Source organism: Ictalurus furcatus, chromosome 18 (assembly GCF_023375685.1).
Source record: "Ictalurus furcatus strain D&B chromosome 18, Billie_1.0, whole genome shotgun sequence".
Lineage (NCBI taxonomy): Eukaryota > Metazoa > Chordata > Actinopteri > Siluriformes > Ictaluridae > Ictalurus > Ictalurus furcatus.
The window spans coordinates 18,632,669-18,655,096 of record NC_071272.1 but is presented as its reverse complement, the minus strand read 5'-3'; the positions used below and the strand labels follow the sequence as shown (position 1 = coordinate 18,655,096).

Below are 22,428 nucleotides of genomic sequence, written 5' to 3'. Positions count from 1 at the left end.
ATCCAAGGACACTGTAATCTGCATCATAAAAAGAATGTTATCATTTACATTATACCACAGCACTGTTGAGTTCTTAAATCTGAAAGTGTGGATTCATTTTCTGTAACAGTAGTTCTGACATTAGTCCCAGCTGTAATTCAAATAATAGGGTCATATAATGGACTAATAGGTTATTACTTCTATAGTAAAAGCTTATACACAAAGACTTCTACAATCCAATAATAAACAGATTATTTAACAAGAAAATGTATCTTCAGTTTTCATATCATAATAAACTTTCAATAATGTGATGTTTATTTAACATTTTTGGTTACAGGTGTCAGAGCTTTTGTAATGACTTTCTAACACTGGAGACTCTTAAGGACAGAGTAGTTTATGCTTTACGGTTTCTTAGTCACATGACAAGCTACATTTTCTTGTATCAAGAGATAGAATACAGAAAGGCTGGTGAGGGAACAACTACGAAATACATGCAAAAATGTTAGTGATAACAGGCATTAACATGTCTCACGGATCTTCCAAGACATTAAATGTATAAAACATTTTATTCAATAATAAATTAAAAATTGTAATTTCTGGCAAAATCATTGTGGAATAAGAGGAATCAAATACTTGGGGACATGCAGGTATAGAAAATGAATCCACGTTGGGGTGGTAACAGTAACTCCACTCAGTGTGGATTATATTCCTATAACAGCATGTCCCCAGGTTTTTTACTCCTTATTTGTGCTCTGTCCATAAGGGTACAAATGAATGTTATTTGATTTAAGCTAAAGGAAATGAAGCTGTGTCATTCCCTTGGAGCTGTGCTGCCCTCAGTGGAGTTTGCAGACAAGGTGCATGTCTGCCTTCAGAACTCTACTTCGGACCATTAGGCTGTGGGAAGGGATCTTTGTGAGTGTCTTATTTATGATAGTCCTATTCATTATGAACATTATCCGTATCATAAAGCTCATGTTTACATTATAAGTAATGCTACCGTTTCCATGCACTTCCTTGCACCATGCATTGTGAGTATTTTTTTGTTTTTTTGTTTCCAGATGCTGCGTGTCATATTTCCTTTGACTGCTGAAAATTAAATTAGAAGGGGGTGGTACCTGAAGTGCTGCTCATCATGTGAATTTAATAACAACCAATCCTGGAATAAACAAGCTTTTTAAAAGAACCAAATGTGTGTGTGAATGCATATTATCATTTGCAGCAGCTACTATTATTGTTATATGGTATTATTGATTTATTAATAGGTCATGCTTCATACATACCAAATTAAGTCTGAGTAACATTCCAGAATTCAAAAACCATGTCTTTTTCATTGTGTGTTGTATTAAATGCTTATATGAAAAAAAATGTGTGATATGTAATATCATTGAAAGCTGCATGACATGCAATGGAGTTATATTGCATTCAGAACTTTTTATATTTTTTGATAAGCTTCACAGCCTATTAACACTTTAACTAGCGTCACATCAATTAATCAGAGCAGTTTTTCTAGATAAACACTATTGTATTTAAAGCTAAATTCATTTGAACTTTAAATCAAACAAAAACCTTCCTGATTTCCCACTGAAGCTAAGCAGGGTTTAGCCTGGCCAGTACCTGGATGGGAGACCTCCTGGGGAAAACTAAGGTTGCTGCTGGAAGTGGTATTAGTGAGGCTAGCAGGGGGCGCTCACCCTGTGGTCTGAGTGGGGACGAATACCTCAGTATAGTGACGGGGACACATACTGTAAAAACTGCACCGTCTTTTGGATGAGACGTTAAACCCGAGGTCCTGACTCGCTGCGGTCATTAAAAATCCCAGGACACTTATTGTGAAAGAGTAGGGGTATAACCCTGGTCCTGGTGAAATTCTCCCATTGGCCCTTCTCTATCATGGTCCCCTAATAACCCCCATCTCTGAATTGGCAACATCACTCTCTCCTCTCCACTAACACCTGGTGTGTGGTGGGTGTTCTGGCACACTACGGCTGCTGTTGCATCCTCCAGATGGATGCTACACACTAGTGTTGGTTGAGGAGATCCCCCCCCCCCATATTATATAAAGCACTTTGAGTGTCTAGAAAAGTGCTGTATAAATGTAACTGTAACTAAAACTATGGTGAATACTGCTAATGTGAACTTTTAGTAGATGAACAATGCAAAAATAAAACCCCAAAAACTTTAGCTAAATGACAATAATAAATAACTGCCAGCTGTTGGACAATAATATTTTAGAGTTTTCAATTCAACAGATTCTGTAGGCTACTGGAATATCATGTGTCCAGGAAATCACACATCATATGTAAAACAAGGACAAAATACATGCCAGCAAATGGGAATATTCGTCTAAAGTCAAAGATTACAGACAGAAAGAGAAGGACAAGTCTGTTACTCAACACCACAAAACTATGGCTTCAGCACTTAACATAATAATACATTATCTCCTGTGACCAAGCCTCTGCAAAAAACCAACCAAATAAAGAAATAATTTTGCACAGAGTTGTAGAATTTTTGTCAGCCCTGTTGTACATAATAGAACAGTGAATATGACATATAATCTGAATCCCTGAACAATATCAAAGCACAATATGTGCTAGTGAGTTGCCTTTTTACATTCTACATAGCCGACAGATGTGTTAATGTTTAGAGGAAAACAAAGAATGTGTTAAAACTCTTTGTAATTATAATATTACTTTTAATTATTATAATTATAATGATTATAATATATCTAATGTTTAATGTCAATACAAGTGGGTCAGTATTCTTGGAGGCCATCTCACAGGATGTTGTGTCTCAAAAAATTTTTTAGATAGTGGAAAAGTTCATTACACATAAAGTGACATATTTCAAGCCTTTTTTGCTTTAATATGAATGATTACAGCTTACAGCTCATGGAAATCAAAAATCCAGTATCTCAAAATATTAGAATAAAGACTTTATAATTCAGAAATGTCAAATTTCTGAAAATTATGTTCATTTATGCACTCAGTACTTGGTCGGGGTTCCTTTTGCATGAATTATATATATACTGTATATATATATATATATATATATATATATATATATATATATATATATATATATATATATATATATATCTTGTCACGGTGTGATACTCTGGGCAATGTTCTGCTGGGAAACTTTGGGCCCTGGCATTCATATGGATGTCACTTTGACATGTACCACCTACCAAATATTGTTGCATGTACACCCATCCATGGCAACAGTATTCCCTAATGTCAGTGGTCTCTTTCAGAAGGATAATGTGCCCTTCCACACTGCAAAAACTGTTCAGGAATGGTTTGAGGAACATGACAAAGAGTTCAAGGTGTTGACTTCGCCTCCAAATTCCCCAGATCTGATCGAGTATCTGTCGGTTGTGTTGGACAAACATGTCTGATTCATAGAGGCTCCACCTCACAACTGACAGGCCCTAAAGGATCTTACGCTAACATTTTGGTGTCAGATGCCACAGCACACTTTCAGAGGGCTTGTGGAGTCCATGACTCACAAGGCGGACTTACACAAAATTAGGCAGGGAGTTGAAATAGTTGATAGTGTCTGGCCGGTGGGTTTACTACGGAGCTGGCAACACTGGTCTCCATTCGACTACCCACGTGATCGGAAGTAAATAAAGTTCCCGCGTAGTTCCATGCAGCGAAGAGTGTGTTTCCAGGGTGATCAACGTTGCGCCGCCATGGATGAGCTTTATTTAGACAACATTGACGAATATGTTAACGATCAGAATAAAATTGTAAGTTCCACACGGACATTTTTACGCGTATGATCGCTTTTCGTTTGGGATAGTAAACGTCCGTTTATTAGCCTAACACTCTGGAGAAACAACTAGCTAGCACTGCAGTGAAGTGTGTTAAATCCGCGAGATCTGACAGATAAGTAAACTTCATCTTAGTTATTTATTTGAGATTTGCAAGGAGGGAAGCATGTATTTAATTTAGATAATTGCGTTACTAGCTTCTCTGCATATGCGGACATAACTAGTTGTCTAGAGATGTCTGTCTTCAGTGGCGCCGTTTTTCTACGTTCTTGCATGTGTTTTACATCAAATAGTCCAAGGGATAGGGTATTCACTAGTGTAATGTTTTTGGGTGTTACTCGTATGTTTCTCATGTGTGCTTTTCTGAATCTGTTATCATTATAGATTTAATCAGTTGTAATACATAGCCTTAGAATGGCTAGAATTTAAAAATTGGTTGAGACAGGACGATGCTGAATCTGAGCATGCGCAGTCGTCTGTAACGACAGAAAGCGTTCTTGTGGATTGGATTAAACGCTGTTGGGGAATGTTTATTAGTGTTTTTTTGTGTACATGTCCAATATCCATTTCTGCAGTTTTTCCATTAACCTTTAAAATACAACTGAATGGATAATCATCCTATTTTGCTTTAGTAGTATTTATGTAACTCTATGGACGATACGTTGATATCCCCCTCATTGTGGGTTATGTGTGTGTGTGTGTTGTGTGGGGTGGGCATATGCCTAATGCATATAACGTTATATAATATTTAACTTGTAACGAACATGCATGTTGTAATAGGAAAATAATCAACAACAAGGTGGTATGGTCGTGTGATTATTCTCCTATAACAACATGTCACAAAATGTTTTATTCATTTTTATTTTATTAATAAAAGAATGACGGCATATTATTTATTTTCATCGTTACATTTAACGTTGTGGAATGTCCGTGAAACAAGTTAGTTATTGTTATCACTTACATTATAGCAGATATAAAGTGTTCCTCCACCTGCATTGTTTGTTTTTACTCTTTCTTGAGGTCAATAAGACAAAAAAATGACAGTTTGTCATCTTACCAAGAAACAACAAAGCATGAATTTCTCTGTTAAGAAGACTTTCCCATGGTTGAAAACTTGAGCTGACACTAAATGCTTCCTTACGGAAAGCATCACCGTATCTGTGTTAAAATAGAGCAAGTTTTTAATCCTTTTATTAGTAATCTTGGATTATGTGGAACATCCACTGTACAAGTCCCTGTGCATGAGTTACTAAAGAAATTATAATGTATTAGAATTAATGCATTAACATAAACTTGTCATTTGCAGCTGTGTTACTGTCAGAGCTTCTGTTGTAGAAAATTAATCAACACCTGACCATGCAGAATCAAGAATTCAATAGTGCTACGGCATAATACCCTTTAATTGTACAGTGACCTTTAGGAAGAAAATGTAACATGAATAATCTGTAAAGATTTTCCTCAAAAATAAAGTAGAAGACATTTTATTTGGCCAATGAAATTGACATTGGCTAATATAGCCTAACCATGAATAAACATGGTGTTGGTTCTAATACTGGTTCTAATGTTATTAAGCCATTATGATATACAGACCAATTATCTTCTGCCAATAATACATTTGATTTTTTTTTTTTTTCAGATATTAACTCAATTTCATCGATTTTGTTCAAACAGGTCACCTATAAATGGCTGAGTCTTACTCTTGGTGTCCATGTTAACACAGCTAAACAGTAAGTCTTTTTCTTTGGTGGTAATCTTAACATTTTAATTTCAGCTAACTGTTGTTGTTGTTGTTGGATTGGATTTGTTGTTGGATTGGATTTGTTGTTGGATTGGATTTGTTGCAGAATGCTGTATCACTACATAGAGCAGCGACGGAAGGAGCGGTCTGGAAACACTCTGCATGCAACTTACTTAGTCTCTGGGAAGTGCTTGGAGAACGGCAACATGGTGACACTCCTTTATGTGTTTGAATTAAGAGTTATTAGAATTACACAATTTCTTGGACAGACGTTGCTTATAGTAAACAATGAAAAAGAATACATGGTGATTAATATTTGTGCTTTCGTCAATGCAGCATAGTACATTTTATGATTTTTCTGTCATTTCCTCTAGTGTCATAAGGTGTCAGTAGTGCGTGAAGACAAGCTTGAGGGTATGGTTCTTTACGTTTTAATTTTCTACTATTCTGAAACACCAGTGTCTATAAGTGGGCAAAAATTAGTGTACAGTTAAATATGCTAAACATGAACACTAGACATTTTCCACCACGTGTATATGCTGAAAGCTCAGTGCTTTTTATTAACTCTACAGTATGTTTAATTCGTTGCATATTAAAATGTCTTAATTTTAACCATTTGTAGTTAAATTTAATGTTATGGACCAGCCACAAAACAAATCGGTGATGATAGGAATGAACTTTATAGCAGATATGAATGACCCTCATCAGCCTCTCTTTTTTTTTCTTTTTTTTTTTTTACACAGTCGCTGTGTACTTTTTTAACTATGGAAATGATACTAAGCCTGTAATTTGCCTTGCAACTGATGCCGCTGAGTTATTTTCCATTGAATTATTGTTCTAACCCAAATTATTGGCTTTTTTGAGTTATTAACATTTGGAAGAGTTTTGTATTGACCACAAAAAAGGACTTCGTTTAAATTTCTTAACTATGATGGGTTGGATATATTTTTATATTCTGTACAGTAAGCACTGGGTGATTAAATGATAAGTGTTTATTGACTTTTTTCTATCACACTGGCATTAAATATTAAGCATTAGATCATGGTGTCAGCATTAAAGTTGAAACTTTTTGTTTTGTATCTGTGAGCTGATTCCTTTGTATCCTCAATCTTTAATCATATCCAGATGTAAAATCCAAGCTGGATGTGACGATTAGCGTGCATGTGTACAGTGTTCAGAAAGCTGAGCTGAAGGACAGTGCACCGCTATACAGTACTGACTACGATGCTATGAAAGAGAACCTTAAAAACTGCAACAAGTATGTGACTTTATGACTGTTTTATGATTCTGATTGGTCAGGTTTATTTTAATGCAGTTGTTCTAATAGTTATTGAAACATAGACAACAATTCATTCTCTATGGGATGTTTATTTAACATTTATGGAAGGAGTCTCCAGTGTGTATGCTGGACTGTTTATAGCTGCTCTAGTAAAATTTATGACAGGCTTGTTTTGAGGATGTTCCGCAACATGAAAAATAGCTATAGGTGTGTAAAAATTACAGTGATACCACATGTGCAGTTGTGGATAAACACAACCTACCTAAACAAAATCTTATCTATTTACAACACAAAAGAGCTATGCATGTCCATTAGTAAATAGGATTTTCTGATTTTAAATATTAAAAATGGTCACTTTTTAAAAAAATTTCGAATCATTTAGAACAGGTAAAAAAGACCTAAAAACCTGCTGTGTGTCATTTGGTAATCAGGTTAAATATTAACTAATCAAGCCGTTCTATTCAGTTATACAAAATGACAGATGGATAACAAACTGGTTTGTTAATAATAAAAGAACTACTAACAGGCAAAGAAAACCCTAAATTGTTGTTTTCTCAAAGCCTTAAAGCATTAATGGATCTCTGTAATCATAATGATTATATAGAATAGATGACCTCCTCAAAGTTTTATTTTGAGAGTATTTCATTGTTCACAGGTACAGTGCAATTCGCTGTGCCGCTGCTGTACCGATATCCACAGCAGAGTTACAGAGGGCTCAAGAAATGGTCATGTCTACTGCAACTGACAAAGAGGCCAATAAACCTGTTGTCAATAACTACACAGCACCTGCATCCAAACCTACCTCCAAACAGCCAAAAGGCATCATGGGGATGTTCGCAAATAAAGCAGCTCCTAAAAGTGAAGAGCAGAGCAGAGAGGTGAAGATGGAGCAGGCTGATGATCAATCTCCTGTAAGTGAGCAGTTTTGGCACACTCACCTCAAAACATCATTTGGCTCAGTAACACTATTTTATTATACAGATCACTTCAACTGTACAGTTTGGCCTTTACCAGTTGAAACCAAACTGTGGTGCTAAGGAAGAAAGATATTTAAAACTTCTATATCTGTTTTTAGTTCTGCAACATTTTCATTTTAGTCCATTTTTATAGTTACAGTGTGTTATACAGTGTCAGAAACCACATCAGCAAGAATGCTTTAAGCTTAATTTACTTGTTAGTTACACTAATGTAGTTTTCTTTTTAACAGCTAATTTGAATTTAGTTTTTGACAAAAATAGTTAGTCATAGTCATATATTTTTATTTGGTTGTTATTATTAGCTTTAGTCTAGATTTGGATTTAGGAAAAGCTGCAGCAGATTTTGGATCTGGTTGAGAGTATCACCCGACCATGCCTTAATTCCTGTATTAGCCTAACAAATGTATACTACAAAAAGCAAAAAAGCTTTTCCCTACAGGATAAAACATTTAATCAAAAACATCAGTGTAATTAAAGGTTGCTAATGTTTATCCAATGTTTATCTTTATCTGACTACAAAGCATTAGTATACAGTATACACATCAATTACTTTTAGCACATAATCACAGCTGAGCTTTTCCTGCATATAGTTGACAATACGTCACAATTCATTTTCACAATGAATGTGCAAACAAGAGGTGGAAAAAAATTCATTGTTGTCTAATTGACCGGTTCTGTGATTTTCACCCGAGTGTCACGAGTTCCCCTTTATGCAGCGCGCTGTGGAGCATGTGAACGCACGAGCAGGTGCGCGAGCACCTGCTTTCCCCTTGTGGACAATCGTGACATTTCTACATGTGCATTTGTTTGTTTCTGTTATGTATCCTCCCCGTTCTGTCATTGGCTATTGTTTCATGCGTTTCTGAATAGTCCTCAGCCGCCAGCCATTACGAGGCTGATTATCTCCGCATATATACCGCGTGCCTCCCAGCACACAAGGCGGAATGTTGAATGAGTTATAGTAGCTTAGTTTAGAGTCCTTACGATAGATAACCATAGTCCTCGTTCAGTTCATGTTTCATGTTTAGAATCATAGTCATAGTCATAGTCCATGTCATGTTTCATGTTTAGGTTCGTTTGTTTAGTTCACGCTGGTTTCTCCGCTACCAGTCCCGCGCTATAGTTCATGTTTCTTGTTTTGTTTCTCGACCCTGTGTTTCCGTGACCGCGACCTTGATTCCTGCCTCGGCCCTTTATGCCTGTTTGCCGATCGCCTGAACTTTGCATGTTACTGGATTACGTTTGTGGATCACGTTTTGGATTTTTCTGCCTGTCTCTCTTTAAATAAAACTGTTGTTTAACCTGCGATTGCATCCTACCTTATCTCCGTTGCGTCACGAAACGTGACACTGAGAAAAATCTTAACATGGTGAAATTTTTACAGGTTTTAAATATTAATATACTTCAGAAAATTACAGATCAAACTGAACTGAAAGCTTCTCTTTTACATGTAACTTAACCACAAACAAAGTTCTAGCATTTTAAAATCTGGTTACCCCCAAAATATTTCAGACTGACTGCAGCATCACAAACATTTTAACAACCAGTGTCTGATTACAAACTGGATTGATCCAGCACGTAACGATCCAAAATCCTGATCAAAGCATGACATTCACTATGTGATGAAATCAGACCTCAGTCTGAAATGCTGTTCAACAGTGGTCTAGATGTGCAAAGCTGATAGAAACATATCCCAGAAGACTTGCAGCTGTATTGCAGCCAAAGGTGGTTGTACCAAATATTGACCCCAGGGAGTGAATAGTTGTGCAAACAACAAATGTCTGCATTTTTTTTGTTAAATTAATCTTTGTGTCATGAAAAATAGATTACGCCTTCAAATGTTAGACATGTCAATCAAATGGAAAAAAACCCAAACAATTAAATCCATTTCAATTCCAGTTGGAACTAGAAAATGTGGAAAAGTTCAAGTGGGTGGGGTGGGGGGATTCAGAATTCTGACATAAAATCCTCTTGTAATAATAAACATCTCCATTTCAGGCTGAAGGACAGAAAACGAAGTTGTCTTCCAAAGCTAGTGCTATGAACAATTTTTTTGGGAAATCAGCAGACAGTGAGTAATAATATCTCTATTAAACTGAGTCACCAAGCTCTCATTTCCATCCCTGACCTCCATTTAATCTGTGACCTACAGAAAAGCTCGACAAAGCAGACAAAAATGTAAAAGAAAAGGCAGATGGGGGTCCAACGTCATCACTTGCAGGGAGCACAAAACAGTCTTGCAGTTCATCCAAACCTAAGCAGAACATAAAGGAGGAATTACCGAAGGCAGATGAAGTGATTAAAGATGATGCCAAAGAGACCCGGAGGTAGGCTTTACTCTATGGAATTAACTGGTTTACTTAAGAGCATCAGGGCAATATAGGCATTTTTCATTATACGGTAAAAGAAATGTGAATCCATTCAGACATTATTATTATTATAATTATTATTATTATTATTATTATTATTATTATTATTATTATTATTATGTTCATATGGGTGCAGCATTTTGATTTGTGTCATTACTGCCATGATATTTCTTTTAAAAAAAACAACAACCTTCTAAACAGTAAAACGAAGCGTCTAGAGCATTTGCACAGTGAAGATGAACAAGTGGAGATTCAGAAGAAAAAGAGACGGAGGATAAAAGTTTCTCAGCCTGACAGCAGTGATGATGAGGGTAGGTGAAACAAATGTGCTGCAAACTGCAATTAAAACACCATTCCACCTGTACACCTGCAGGAAATTTCACAGTAGCACTGTTTCGGTGCAAACAGCCTGATTGACTGTGCTCATCCTCTCTCCTTAGTAATTCCAGATTCTCCACCTGCACCTGAACTGCAGATACCAAGTCCTGAAAAGCATGTGAAAAAGGAGCCTGTTTTACAAGTAAGAATCTGAAATGTTGAACGATCAAATTTGACAACCAGTAAACCATGTTTTCTAGAAAAAGACCTTTAACAACAACAACAAAAAAAATATTATTGCTACTTTAATTGTAGCGTTGAAATATAAGCTGAAACTTTAATTTTTTCCACATCAGCCCTTGGTTGTTTTCATTGTTCCCCTAAGCTTCTTCCTGATTGGTTGGGTGATGAAGCACTTGATGTTACTTAGCATTTTTCTGAAAACAAACTTTTTTGACAGCACTTGGCTCTTACTACTACATTAATGTGGCTGTACAGTAACAAACCCAAATTTATTTTCATAAATTTTGTATAAATGTAGCTCTGTAAAGTTCTCATGAGGTTTAAACAATCAGCCCTGTAGTTGTATTTGTGTAAGTTGTCCCTTAGTTTATTCTCTTTAACTGATTTTCCTCAAACCATCCTTTATTATTGTAATGTAGTCTGAAAACAGTGTAAGTAATGCGCCCTGAATTGCTGGTGTGTCTTCTGTTATTTACTGCAGAGCTCTGAGGGTAGGAGGAGGAAGAGGAGACGGGTATTAAAGTCCCGGACATTTATAGACGATGAAGGCTGTATTGGTACGTAACGGTAATCTTTTAATGTATTTGTAATTTAACAAATTACCTGAAACTCAAAAAAAAGAAAAGTACTGTAATATAAATGCTGTTACTAGAGAATAATCAACAAGGTATAATGAAGTGGAGATACTCTTAATACCCCAACCTTGATTATTTCTCAATAACATAAGTTCCAAAGTGTTTTATTCCTCTTATACCACAGCAATTTGGTAATTACAATTTTTTATTTATTAAAGAATGACACGCCATACTTTTAATTGTATAGTTACATTTAATGTTGTAGAACATCTGCGAGACAGGTTAGCTCATGTTATCGCTTGCTTTATAGCAGTTACAAACAGTCATTCCCCTGCCAGTCTCTCTCTCTCTCTCTCTCTCTCTCTCTCTCTCTCTCTCTCTCTCGAAGTTAATAAGACCAACAGAACAACAGCTCAGCTTATCATGTTACTTAGAAACTGTAAATCTCCTCTGCCCTGAAAACTTTCTTGTGGTGGAAAACTTAACATAAACTTAATATAAACCTATTATTTGCAGCTGCAATACTTACAGACAGAGGTTGCAGGAAATCATTATCCGTCACGCTGACGGACGGGGTTTTAAAAATTTCATCAGTCATCAAAATTTCATCACAGTAACTAGTTAGCTAAATTTTTCACACTTGGCTAGCTGTCTACTTCAACAGTCAGAGTATGTTTGATTGTACGATAGAAATTGTCACTTAATAGTATTTTAATGTATATATCTGGAGTAGAACAGTTGCATACAGTACTGTGCAATAGTCTTGGGCATATGCAAAGAAATGCTGTAGAGCAAAGATGCCTTCAAACATAATGAAATGAAATGTTTCTACATTAAAAAATAGTATAAAGAGCAATAAACAGAAATAAATGAAACAAAGTTAATATTTGGTGTGATGACCATTTGCTTTAAAAACATTAGTAGTAGTCTTGGGTACAATGTGTGCAGTTTTATAAGGAAATGAGCTGTAAATTTTATTGAGCATCTTGCAGAACCAGCCACAGTTCTTCTGGAGACTTTGACTTTTGCACTTGTTTCTTATTTTTGCAGGAAAACCCAGCAGCCTCTCTTACGTAATATGCTGCTTTATTTACTGACATACAAACATTTTACTGTAACATTTAATTTTGTGCTGGAAAACGAACATGTTTTTTTTGTACTGACTTGATAATGTAGAAGTCATAAAATAAAAATCTATAACAAAGTTTATACTAAAAAAAAATAGGATGCCTAAGCCTTTTGCATAGTACTGTAGTTGTGTTCTTTAGCAGGAGCAGGCCCTACACACAATGCTAGCTTTTCTGGATTCATATTACACACATTGCTGGCATTTCTGAGTTTTTTCAAAAACGTTTAGCCAGATGATAAATATTTAATCTGTCCATTCAAATCGAGAGGTTATAGCCACAGGTTTTTTGCATTTATGGCCAGTGGTTTTGGTGGTTTTTGAGTTGAAAAGTTTGCTACTAATGTACGTGTTCCGTCCCAAAATGCTCACTCTTAGCCCGGTGCATAGCACAAAGCCATTTTTCTCTCACAAGAAAATGAGTAAAACTTCAAGTACAGATGTTTGCATGATTTTTTTTGTGCTTTTATGGATACTGCAGTGATTGTGATGTGTATTTGCTGCCATTGTTCACTACCTCACAAGTTTTGAAACTAGTACACACTCTTCTGCATTCATAAACATGGAAGTGTGCAGTTCCACCTCTAGCAGTGGTACTAAATGAGAGCATGCAGTGTGATTTTCTGCCAGTAAAGTGCTGCTAGAGTAGTTCTGTTGTTCTGTGTCTATGGTGGAAGACAAATTGAATGGAATGGCTAGTGCTTATTTTATATATCCGTCAATGCTTTGTAAAATTCGGTTAATGATGGAAAATGTTTGGTTAAAGAAACCCCTTGGTCAGATCTGCTGTTCTAGAAAATGAATCGATACATTGACCAATCAGAATTAAGAATTCAACTGCTTTGTGGTAAAATTGGGTTTCCATCTGTTTTTAATTTAGTGACGGAGAAAGGCTACGAGAGTGAATCTTACTCGGAGAGTGAAGACGAATCCAAGGCTCAACCCTCTGAGGATTCAACCTCAGTCAAGCAGCCACTCTCAAGGTTGGATGAGGAGAAAAAGGTCAAAGAGAAAAGTCAGAAGAAGGCTCCTTCTGCTACAAATAAATCAACAAAACAGGCATCTATCACAGGCTTTTTCCAGAAGAAATGAACTTCTTACGTGGGATTTCTGTCTGTGTTCCGCTGTGACCTTCCAATACTTTTATGACCGGATATTTATTGTACTGGACTTCAGTACAATAACAAACCAATGGGTGTGCCTGTAAAGCTTATCAGGTGTTTTGATCATTAGTCCGTTTATAGAGGAAAGATCCAAGGTGCTGGGATACCTGTATGTGAAAGATTTTCATCTGGGATTATTCTTGAATATCCATCACTGATCACTGAACATCCTCTGTGTACTGAGTGACGTTCTTTGTCATGCTGAATATTAAATATTAAAAATATGAAACTTTAAACAATAAACTTTGTCATATTATCTCTTCTGTTTCTACTTACACCATCCTCACTATCCTTTTCATGCTCACTTCAGTTGTTTTCTGTACTTTTTGGGACTCACTGATGAATTTTTATGCATGTATAGTTCCTAATGATGATCTAATTAGTTCAGGAAAGCTTGTTTTTGGTTTATTGGCTTTTTTTTGCCAGATTCGTGCTTGCCAAAGGGTTTTTCACATTTCTATTTAACGTCAGTCTCTAGCACAGTTCTTGGCTTCAGTTCAGGGGATTGTGATTTATTCAAACAAAACTGACAGTTTGGGATGGCATAGATCTGGAAATGTGTAATGATGTGCCTCTGATCTGCTGCCATGTATGTGAATTTGAGCTTTTCATGCCAACCAGAACTTTTCCTCCTACCTTCTTTTCTCCCTGGCAGCCTCTAAACTTTATTTTTATAGAGTTTAGTCAGCGATTATTAAAGGTTAATGCTGTTTTAAAAGGACACTTAAGCCAAAAATGAAATGTACACCAAATGTAGTTAATCATCCAGACTCTTCGGTTTTGTACTGGTGTTAGAATGTTGATGCTCAGTACAGGAAGCTTATAGCCTCCAGTTTAGCACTGTATAAATTGTGCTGCCTCAGAAATCAGTTTGTAACAGTAATAGTATTTGCATTAACTACACAAATCTTTGAATTATGAAGATAAGATAATATTTAATTATTCCCAGACGGAGAAATTTGGGTGTCTGAGGAGGAACTGGGGTAGAAAAGTGATTCTGCTTCAAGACAGAGCATTCATTTTTCATTAATCACTTTTCGTTATACTTTTCCTAATGGGCTCTGTACCAGTTGATATTCAACTGGCTTATCCATTCGGAAGAGCCTTGGCTTTAAGGTGAGGTAAATTCAGGCTGATTATATCTAGTCCATATCTTTCCTTCACACACATTAACTCAAGCTTTTCCCCCCACCAGCTAAATGAAATTATATGTTCCCAAAGTCAGTTTAAGACTGTCCATGACATGAATGTTACACAATTGACATTGGATTTGACCCCCACATTTTATTTTGTAGATGATGAGCCCACAAGATGGCTCCACACTGCCATTTTGGGCTGAGCCCAGCAGGGTGACATAGCTGGCCTTGAGTACACTTGTGTTACAAAGTGTTTTCAGGCCTGTGACTTCTTTTTTTAACCACATTTTTATAGATGCCAATGTGTCACACAGTGCCAGAAACCACATACGGAATTCTGACATACTGAACTATTCCAAAGCACTAGTAAAACTACATCAGCTGTGGGGCTGTGATATAATGATTAAGTCTTGGGCTGTTGATCAGAAGGTTGTGAGTTCAAGTCTCAGAACTGCTAAGCTATAACTGTTGGGTCTTTAACTTGTGAGCTTCTTAATTGTATCCTGTCTCAGTTATAATCACTTCAAATTATACAAAAGCATCTGCTAAATGTAAAAGTTTAAATCCCACATTTCAAAACTCAACAGAAACATGTTTATTTCATTGTTTCTGTCAACTTGGTCTGTGACCACCTCATTATCTCAAATTAAGTTTGATCAAGACTTTAAGCTAGACCCACTTTGCACATCACGGCGTGTTCTATATAGCCGAAAAGCTTGTTTCTGCCTGTATATGCCACTTGTTCTGTCATCTTTTATCATTATAACATGCTTGTCAGTACTAAAAATGTATAAAAAGAATTGTATTCCCTTGTTTAAACAATAATGAAGATATTACAACAAACTGCAAAAGCCTTTCTAGATTAAAATTTATTATTAGTAATAACTAAAGTTTATAAAGCAAAGATATACACTAATCGTAACAATAAAACCACTGTCCAGTGAAGTGAATAATGTTAATGTTCTTGTTATAATGGCACCTGTCAAGAGGTGGGATATATTAGGCAGCAAGTGAACAATCAATTCTCAAGTTAATGTGTTGGAAGAAGGAAAAATGGGCAAGTGTAACGATCTGAGCGAGTTTGAGAAGGGCCAAATTAAGAAGGCTAGACGACTGGGTCTGAGCATATCCAAAACAGCAGGTCTTGTGGGGTGTTCCTGGTATGCAGGGGTTAGTACCTAGCAAAAGTGGTCCAAGGAAGGACAACCCTAACCCCGGAAACAGGGTCATGGGCATCCAAGGCTCACTGATGTGTATGGGGAGTGAAGGCTAGCCTGTCTGGTCCAATCTTACAGAATAGCTACTTTAGCAAGGTTTCAGAACACAGTGCATCGCAGCTTGCTGTGTACGGGGCTGCGTAGCTGCAGACCGGTCAGAGTGCCCATGCTGACCCCTGTCCATCGCCAAAAGCACCTACAGTGGGCATGTGAGCATCAGAACTGGACCATGGAGCAATGGAAGAAGGTAGCCTGGCATCACATGGATGGCTGGGTGCGTGTGCGTCGCTTACCTGGGGAAGAGATGGCACCAGGATGCACTATGGGAAGAAGACAAGCCAACAGAGGCAGTGTGATGTTCCAGGCAATGCTCTGCTGGGAAGCCTTGTGTCCTGGCATTCATGTGGACGTTACTAGTGACACGTACCACCTACCTAAACATTGTTGCAGACCAAGTACACCCCTTCATGGCAATGGTATTCCTTAATGTCAGTGTCCTCATTCAGCAGGATAATACACTGTACTACACTGCAAAACTGTTCAGGAATGGTTTGAGGAACATGACAAAGAGTTCAAGGTGTTGACTTGGCCACCAAATTCTCCAGATCTTAATTAGATCGAGCATCAGTGGGATGTGCTGGACAGAGAAGTCTGATCCATGGAGGCCTCACCTTGCAACTTAGAGGACTTCTGCCACCAATGTCTTGACGCCAGGTATCACATCACACCTTCAGAGCTCTTGTGGAGTCCATGCCTCAACTGGTCAGAGCTGTTTTGGCTGCACAAGGAGGACCCACACAATATTAGGCAGGTGGTTTTAATGTTATGGCTGATGTGATGGTGTATTTATCTGCTGCTAATAATGTGACCAAACAGGCTCTAACATGTAAAAGCCTTCTCCTGAGAGCATCTTCACAGTGAAATAAACATTTTAATTCTAACAACATCCAAATATGAGCTTTTTGGGGGGTTTTTATGTATAAAAAACGTATGCACATATAATTAAATTAGGTCTTAATTGGCATAGCCTAAATAAATGCAAATATCTGAGGAAAAAAGATGAATTGGAAAATGTAATATCTTCACACAATGGCAGCATTGTAGCCTATGAGGTTTATCCAAGGTGCCTTGAAAGCTTTAGATAATACTCCAACTTGACATGAATTATACTCATCTATGGAGAATAATGACCAGGATAAAGCAGATTAATTATGATTTGTTGTTTATGATCTGGATTACACTTTTGAGTCACTTTGGATAAAAGAGCTCACCAACTGAGACTACCCTTTACGTGTTTTTGTGGGGGTCAAATGTGATCACATGTGAACAGTTGCATTTCCCGATGTTATCCACTGAAATTGCATGGGAAAGTTGTCAAGTAGTTACAGTGGTGCTTGAAAGTTTGTGAACCCTTTTTTATTTCTATATTTCTGCATGAATATGTTCGAAGACATCATCACACAAGTCCTAAAAATAGATAAAGTGAACCCAATTAAACAAATGGAGAAAATGATCCAATATTACATACCTGTGAGTAGCAAAAGTATGTGAAGCTTTGTTTCAGTATCTGGTGTGACCCCTTCATGCAGCAATAACTGCAACCTGTTCGTTTGCAGTAACTGTTGATCAGTCCTGCATATCGGCTTGGATGGTTTTTACCCGTTCCTCAGTACAGAACAGATCCAACTCTGGGATGTCTGTGGATTTCCTCATATGAACTGCTTGCTTCAGGTCCTTCCACAACATTTCTGTGGAAATAACTTTATTCTTCTTTTGGTGGAATGACTTCACTGGTATAATTCAGAATTCATTGTTCCATCAGTGATGGCAAGTTGTCCAAGACCAGATACAGTAAAACAGGCTTAAACCATAATACTACCAACAGCATATTTCACAGATGGGATAAGGTTCTTATGCTGGAACGCAGTGTTTTCCTTTCTCCACACATAACCCTTCTTTAAACCAGAAATTCTATTTTGATCTCATCAATCCAGAAAATATTGTTCTAATAGCCTTCGGGCTTGTCCACATGATCTTTAGCAAACTGCAGAGGGGAAGCAATGTTCTTTTTGGAGAGCAGTGCCTTTCTCCTTGCAACCCTGCCATGCACACCACTGTTGTTCAGTGTTCTCCTGATGGTGGGCTCATGAACATTAACGTTAGCCAATGTGAGCGCGGCCTTTAGTTGTTTAGAAGTTACCCTGGGTTCCTTTGTGACCTCACGGATTATTACACGTCTTGTTCTTGGAGTGATCTTTGTTGGTCCACCACTCCTGGGGAGGGTAAAAATGGTCTTAAATTTCCTCCATTTGTACACAATGTGACTGACTGTGGATTGGTGGAGTCCAAACTCTTTAGAGATGGTTTTGTAAACTTTTCAGCCTCATGAGCATCAACAAGTCTTTTTCTGAGGTCCTCAAAAAACTCCTTTGTTCGTGGCATTATACACTTCGACAAACATGTGTTGTGAGGATCAGACTTTGATAGATCCCTGTTCTTTAAATAAAACAGGACTTTCAAAACGTTCAAACCTGATTGTCTTTCCATTGATTGAAAACACCTGACTCTAATTTCACCTTCAAATTAACTGCTAATCCTAGAGGTTCACATACTTTTTCCACTCACAGATATGTAATATTGGATCATTTTCCTCAATAAATAAATGACATATAATATTTATGTCTCATTTCTTTAATTTTGTTTTCATTGTCTACGTATAGGATTTGTGTGAAACTATGATGTTTTAGGTCATATTTATGCAGATATATAGAAAATCCTAAAGGGTTTACAAACTTTCAAGCACCACCGTATGTCAACACGTCACACGGGAAAAATAATTACTAATATGAGAAGATCACATCTAAACAATTAAATCATATTCAATACATGTGAAGATTTAACATGTATAAATAAATAAAGTGTGAAAAAATCGCATGAAAATAAAAAGACGTGGTAAGTCCACTGATGTGAAAAATGTGTCTAAAAATGTGTTGATTTTACTCATGTACAACCCCTGGCACTTAGAGTATGTTCACCCGGCTTTTTTACTTCGTAGCAAATAAACAAAGCATATACTTGACACAAAACAAATTTAGTTTAATAGCTGAACATTCTGGCTTTGTGAAACATGTTTCAAACCTTAAACTAGTTAAATGAAATTAGTTTAATTAATGCTATCTTTTTTCCCCCAGATCAAGTAGAGGAACAAATATGGAATCACTCAAAGTTGAGGAAAAAATTATGCAATCACCTTGTAATTTGTATTTCTAAAACAAAAACCAGCACAAGTTTAAAAATGCAAATTAGTCTGCAGTCAAAAGAGAGTGCTTACAGACCTTAAAAGAGTGCTTACAGACCTTAACCTTGGACTTTTTGAAAGGAAACATGGCCCCAACAAGAGAGTTGTCAATTGAAACAATGGAAAGGATTATAAAACTCCTTCAAGACGGAAATCCAACACGGAGTGTAGCAAAAGATATTTTTCCCAGTCAGCTGTATCTAAAATTTGGTGCAAGTATAAACAAAATGGGAAGGTTATAAAAGGAAAACATATGGGTAGACCAAGGAAGACGTCAAAGCGTCAGGATAGAAAACTCAAAGCAATATACCTTGAAAATGCGTAGAAAATAGAAAATGCACAACAAAACAAATCTGATGAATGAAATGGGATTTACATATAGAAAAACCAAATGAAAACCAGCACTAACACCTAAACAGAAGAAAACCAGGCTACAGTGGGCTAAAGAGAAGCAATCATGGAGTGTGGATGATTGGATGAAAGTGATGAATCAGAAATCCTGCATTGACCAAGGAGATGATGCTGGAACTTTTGTCTGGTGCCATTCTGATGAAACATATAAAGATGACTGCCTTAAGAAAACAAATCACATTTCCCCACTCATTTATGATATGGGGTTTCATGTCAGGTAAAGGACCAAGGGAGACCTCAACAGTCAATGAACAGGTCGACGTTGAAATTTTGGACACTTTTCTCATTCCATCAATAGAAAATAGGTTTGGTGGTGATGATGATGTAATTTTTCAGCATGATAATCCATCTTGCCACAGAGCAAAAAAATGTTAAAGCTTTTCTTCAGGAAAGTCATAACAACTCAATGACATAGCCAGCAAACAGTCTGGATCTCAAGTGAAAATTTATGGTGGGAAAAAAAAAAAAGGTCCATGACAAGGCTCCATCCCAACAGCTATTCAAGAAAGTTGGAACCAGCTTGATGGAGAATATTGTGTTTCATTAGTGAACTCCATGCCTCAAAGAATGTCATAAAAGCCCAAGGAGGCACAATAAAGTATCACTAATTGTGATTTTTTTTTTTTGTTGATGATTCCATAATTGTTTCCTCTACTTGACTTGGAAAATAATTTGCCATTAATTTAAATAATTTAATTTAATTTGTTTGAGGTATGTTTCATGAAGCCAGAATGTCCAGCTATTAAACCAAAATTGTTTTCTGTCATATCTATGATTTGTTTATTTGCTATAAAGTAAAAACGCTAGGTGAGCATCCTTTAAGTGTAGTGATTCCATAATTTTTACCTAGTGGTTGTACACATGTGAAGTTCCATGTGACTTTTCTCTGATGGATCACTGTTCTCATCCAAAGCTTACACAACATTATCCACAAAACCTGCTGCATGCAGAGGTAACATGCGTGAGGTGCCTGCTCTGGATCACTCATTGTACTGTTGTTTAAAACATGAGGTGCCGCTGTGTCTCGGAGAAAATCTGTTGCTCAATCGCATGGCTATCATCGGAAAAATAAGCTGGGCTACTTCAAAGTGCTTGTGACTTGGCATTGTGGTGTGTGAGCATGATTAACTGTTTCCAGGTTTGTGTTCAAAGGTGTATTTGCACACAGGTCGAGCTGGTTCACATCTCCTGATCTTAAATTAGAAATCAAAACAGCAATATGTCAGAAACAGTCCTGTCATAAAATACATATACTGTGTGGCAAACAAAGAGACCTCATTGCATCCCTTTAATAAGTATTTTACTAATTCTGTAGAGAAAAATCAAATAATATAGTGTTTCAAGTATCACATGGTTAGCAAATTTAAAGATTAATAAAACATTACACTATGAATTTTAAAGTGATTAATTTAATTTTGTCCAAAATGCATGTTTTGTTCTATTCAGTGCTTCTGCCCAGTGTATGAGTTCAGCTTAGCTCTCTTCCTGTTGCCCAGCTACACAGATGTGGAATGCTTTTTTTCAGTCCAGGTGGAATAAATCAATAGGCATTTAAAAAAATATATCAAGTGAATCCACATTATTAAATTCAAACTGACCTCAGGCTATCTGCAAACCCATTAAATATGAAAGTGTATTACTGCAGTAGATGCTACAATGCAATTTTGATCAAAATATAACCTACATTACCATCTTTGTATATCTGTAGTGTATCTGTAGTTCTTGGGTATTTTGTCTTATTAAATATACTCCATGTTTTGGCATAATTCTCATATATTTACAGTTAATTCTTCATGGCTTTTTTCCAGATTGGTGTATTAATGTGCCTTTACCATAATTACTTTTTTTTTTTTTTGTTAATCTAACCTTTTATAGTTAAAGCCCTTTGAAAAAACAAAATCAAAGTGAAAAGTGCTATATAAATAAAGATGATGATTATGTGAGGAATAAAACACTTGGGGGTGTGCTGTTATAGGAAAATAATGTATCATAGGGTGGTGTCATGCAGCCCAACACAAAACAATTTTATTACTGTTACCAACATTCAAAAGTGTGTATTCCTCTTATAATACAGCAATTTGTCAATGCTATCTTTTTAAAGAATGTCAGTTTTTCTCCATTTAGGGTTACATTTAATGTTGAGGAACATCAGATTCCTGTTATCAAGTATATTATAGTAACTATAAACCAGTCTTTTGAAATTAACTAAAGTTAATTTTAATTTTAGCTAATTTTACTAAATACAATTAAAAAATTTACTGTCTCTCCATTATCTAAACTTATAAAAAACAATTACTCCATGTTTCGTATTTATATAACTGAACTTGCTTGATTGAGGATAATTGTTTTTGCTAGACAGCAGTGTTTGTCTTTTAACACCAACAAAACAATAATAAAATACTAATAGAATTAAATGTTGCTTTGTAATAAAAATATTAATAAAACACTATTAATAAACAGAGTTAGGATTAATTCCTAAAATCTTCCTCTAATTCTGCGCAAGCAAATCTGTTAAGTAAATCACTGTATACTGATTGAAAACAAATTTTTATTTTATTTTATTATTATTATTATTTTTTGTACACATCTTATACTGACTTTGTGATATAATCACATTTGGCTTGAGGAAGATTTCTCTTTGTTCAAATTGGAAATACGTATGACATGGCTTGTAAATGTGGGAGCATATCTTACTTCTGGGATTCTGGGAGTGCAGTGTCACAGGCTATTTTGGGGTGTGCGTGGGAGGGTGCTCGATCTCCACATCTGGAATAATCTTTGCAAATCAGAAGGTCAGAGGTACTTCACCGTTTTGGATCAA

General features: G+C 36.4%; 1 protein-coding gene across 2 annotated transcripts; it reads left to right on the top strand.

Annotated features, from left to right (window-relative positions):
* Nucleotides 1–3,516: 3,516 nt before the first annotated feature.
* On the top strand, nucleotides 3,517–13,788 carry pold3 (polymerase (DNA-directed), delta 3, accessory subunit). Of its 2 annotated transcripts, none has more exons than XM_053649431.1 (12): nucleotides 3,517–3,733; nucleotides 5,394–5,484; nucleotides 5,602–5,704; nucleotides 5,870–5,909; nucleotides 6,621–6,753; nucleotides 7,430–7,685; nucleotides 9,750–9,822; nucleotides 9,904–10,078; nucleotides 10,322–10,431; nucleotides 10,561–10,640; nucleotides 11,163–11,238; nucleotides 13,263–13,788. In XM_053649431.1, exons 3-12 carry the CDS (start codon nucleotides 5,603–5,605, stop codon nucleotides 13,472–13,474), a joined length of 1,257 nt encoding a protein of 418 aa, XP_053505406.1. In that variant the 5' UTR covers nucleotides 3,517–3,733; nucleotides 5,394–5,484; nucleotide 5,602; the 3' UTR covers nucleotides 13,475–13,788. The 2 variants fall into 2 exon arrangements, with proteins under 2 accessions (XP_053505406.1, XP_053505405.1); XM_053649430.1 differs by having other exon boundaries at nucleotides 3,518–3,733; nucleotides 5,429–5,484.
* Nucleotides 13,789–22,428: the final 8,640 nt, after the last annotated feature.

Bases quoted from the DNA above. Each gene is read 5' to 3' on its own strand.
- pold3 (XM_053649430.1), top strand. From the start codon at position 3,632: ATGCAGCGAAGAGTGTGTTTCCAGGGTGATCAACGTTGCGCCGCCATG. The intron at 5,910-6,620 runs GTATGGTTCTTT...AATCATATCCAG, and splicing joins GCGTGAAGACAAGCTTGAGG to ATGTAAAATCCAAGCTGGAT. The intron at 6,754-7,429 runs GTATGTGACTTT...CATTGTTCACAG, and splicing joins AACCTTAAAAACTGCAACAA to GTACAGTGCAATTCGCTGTG.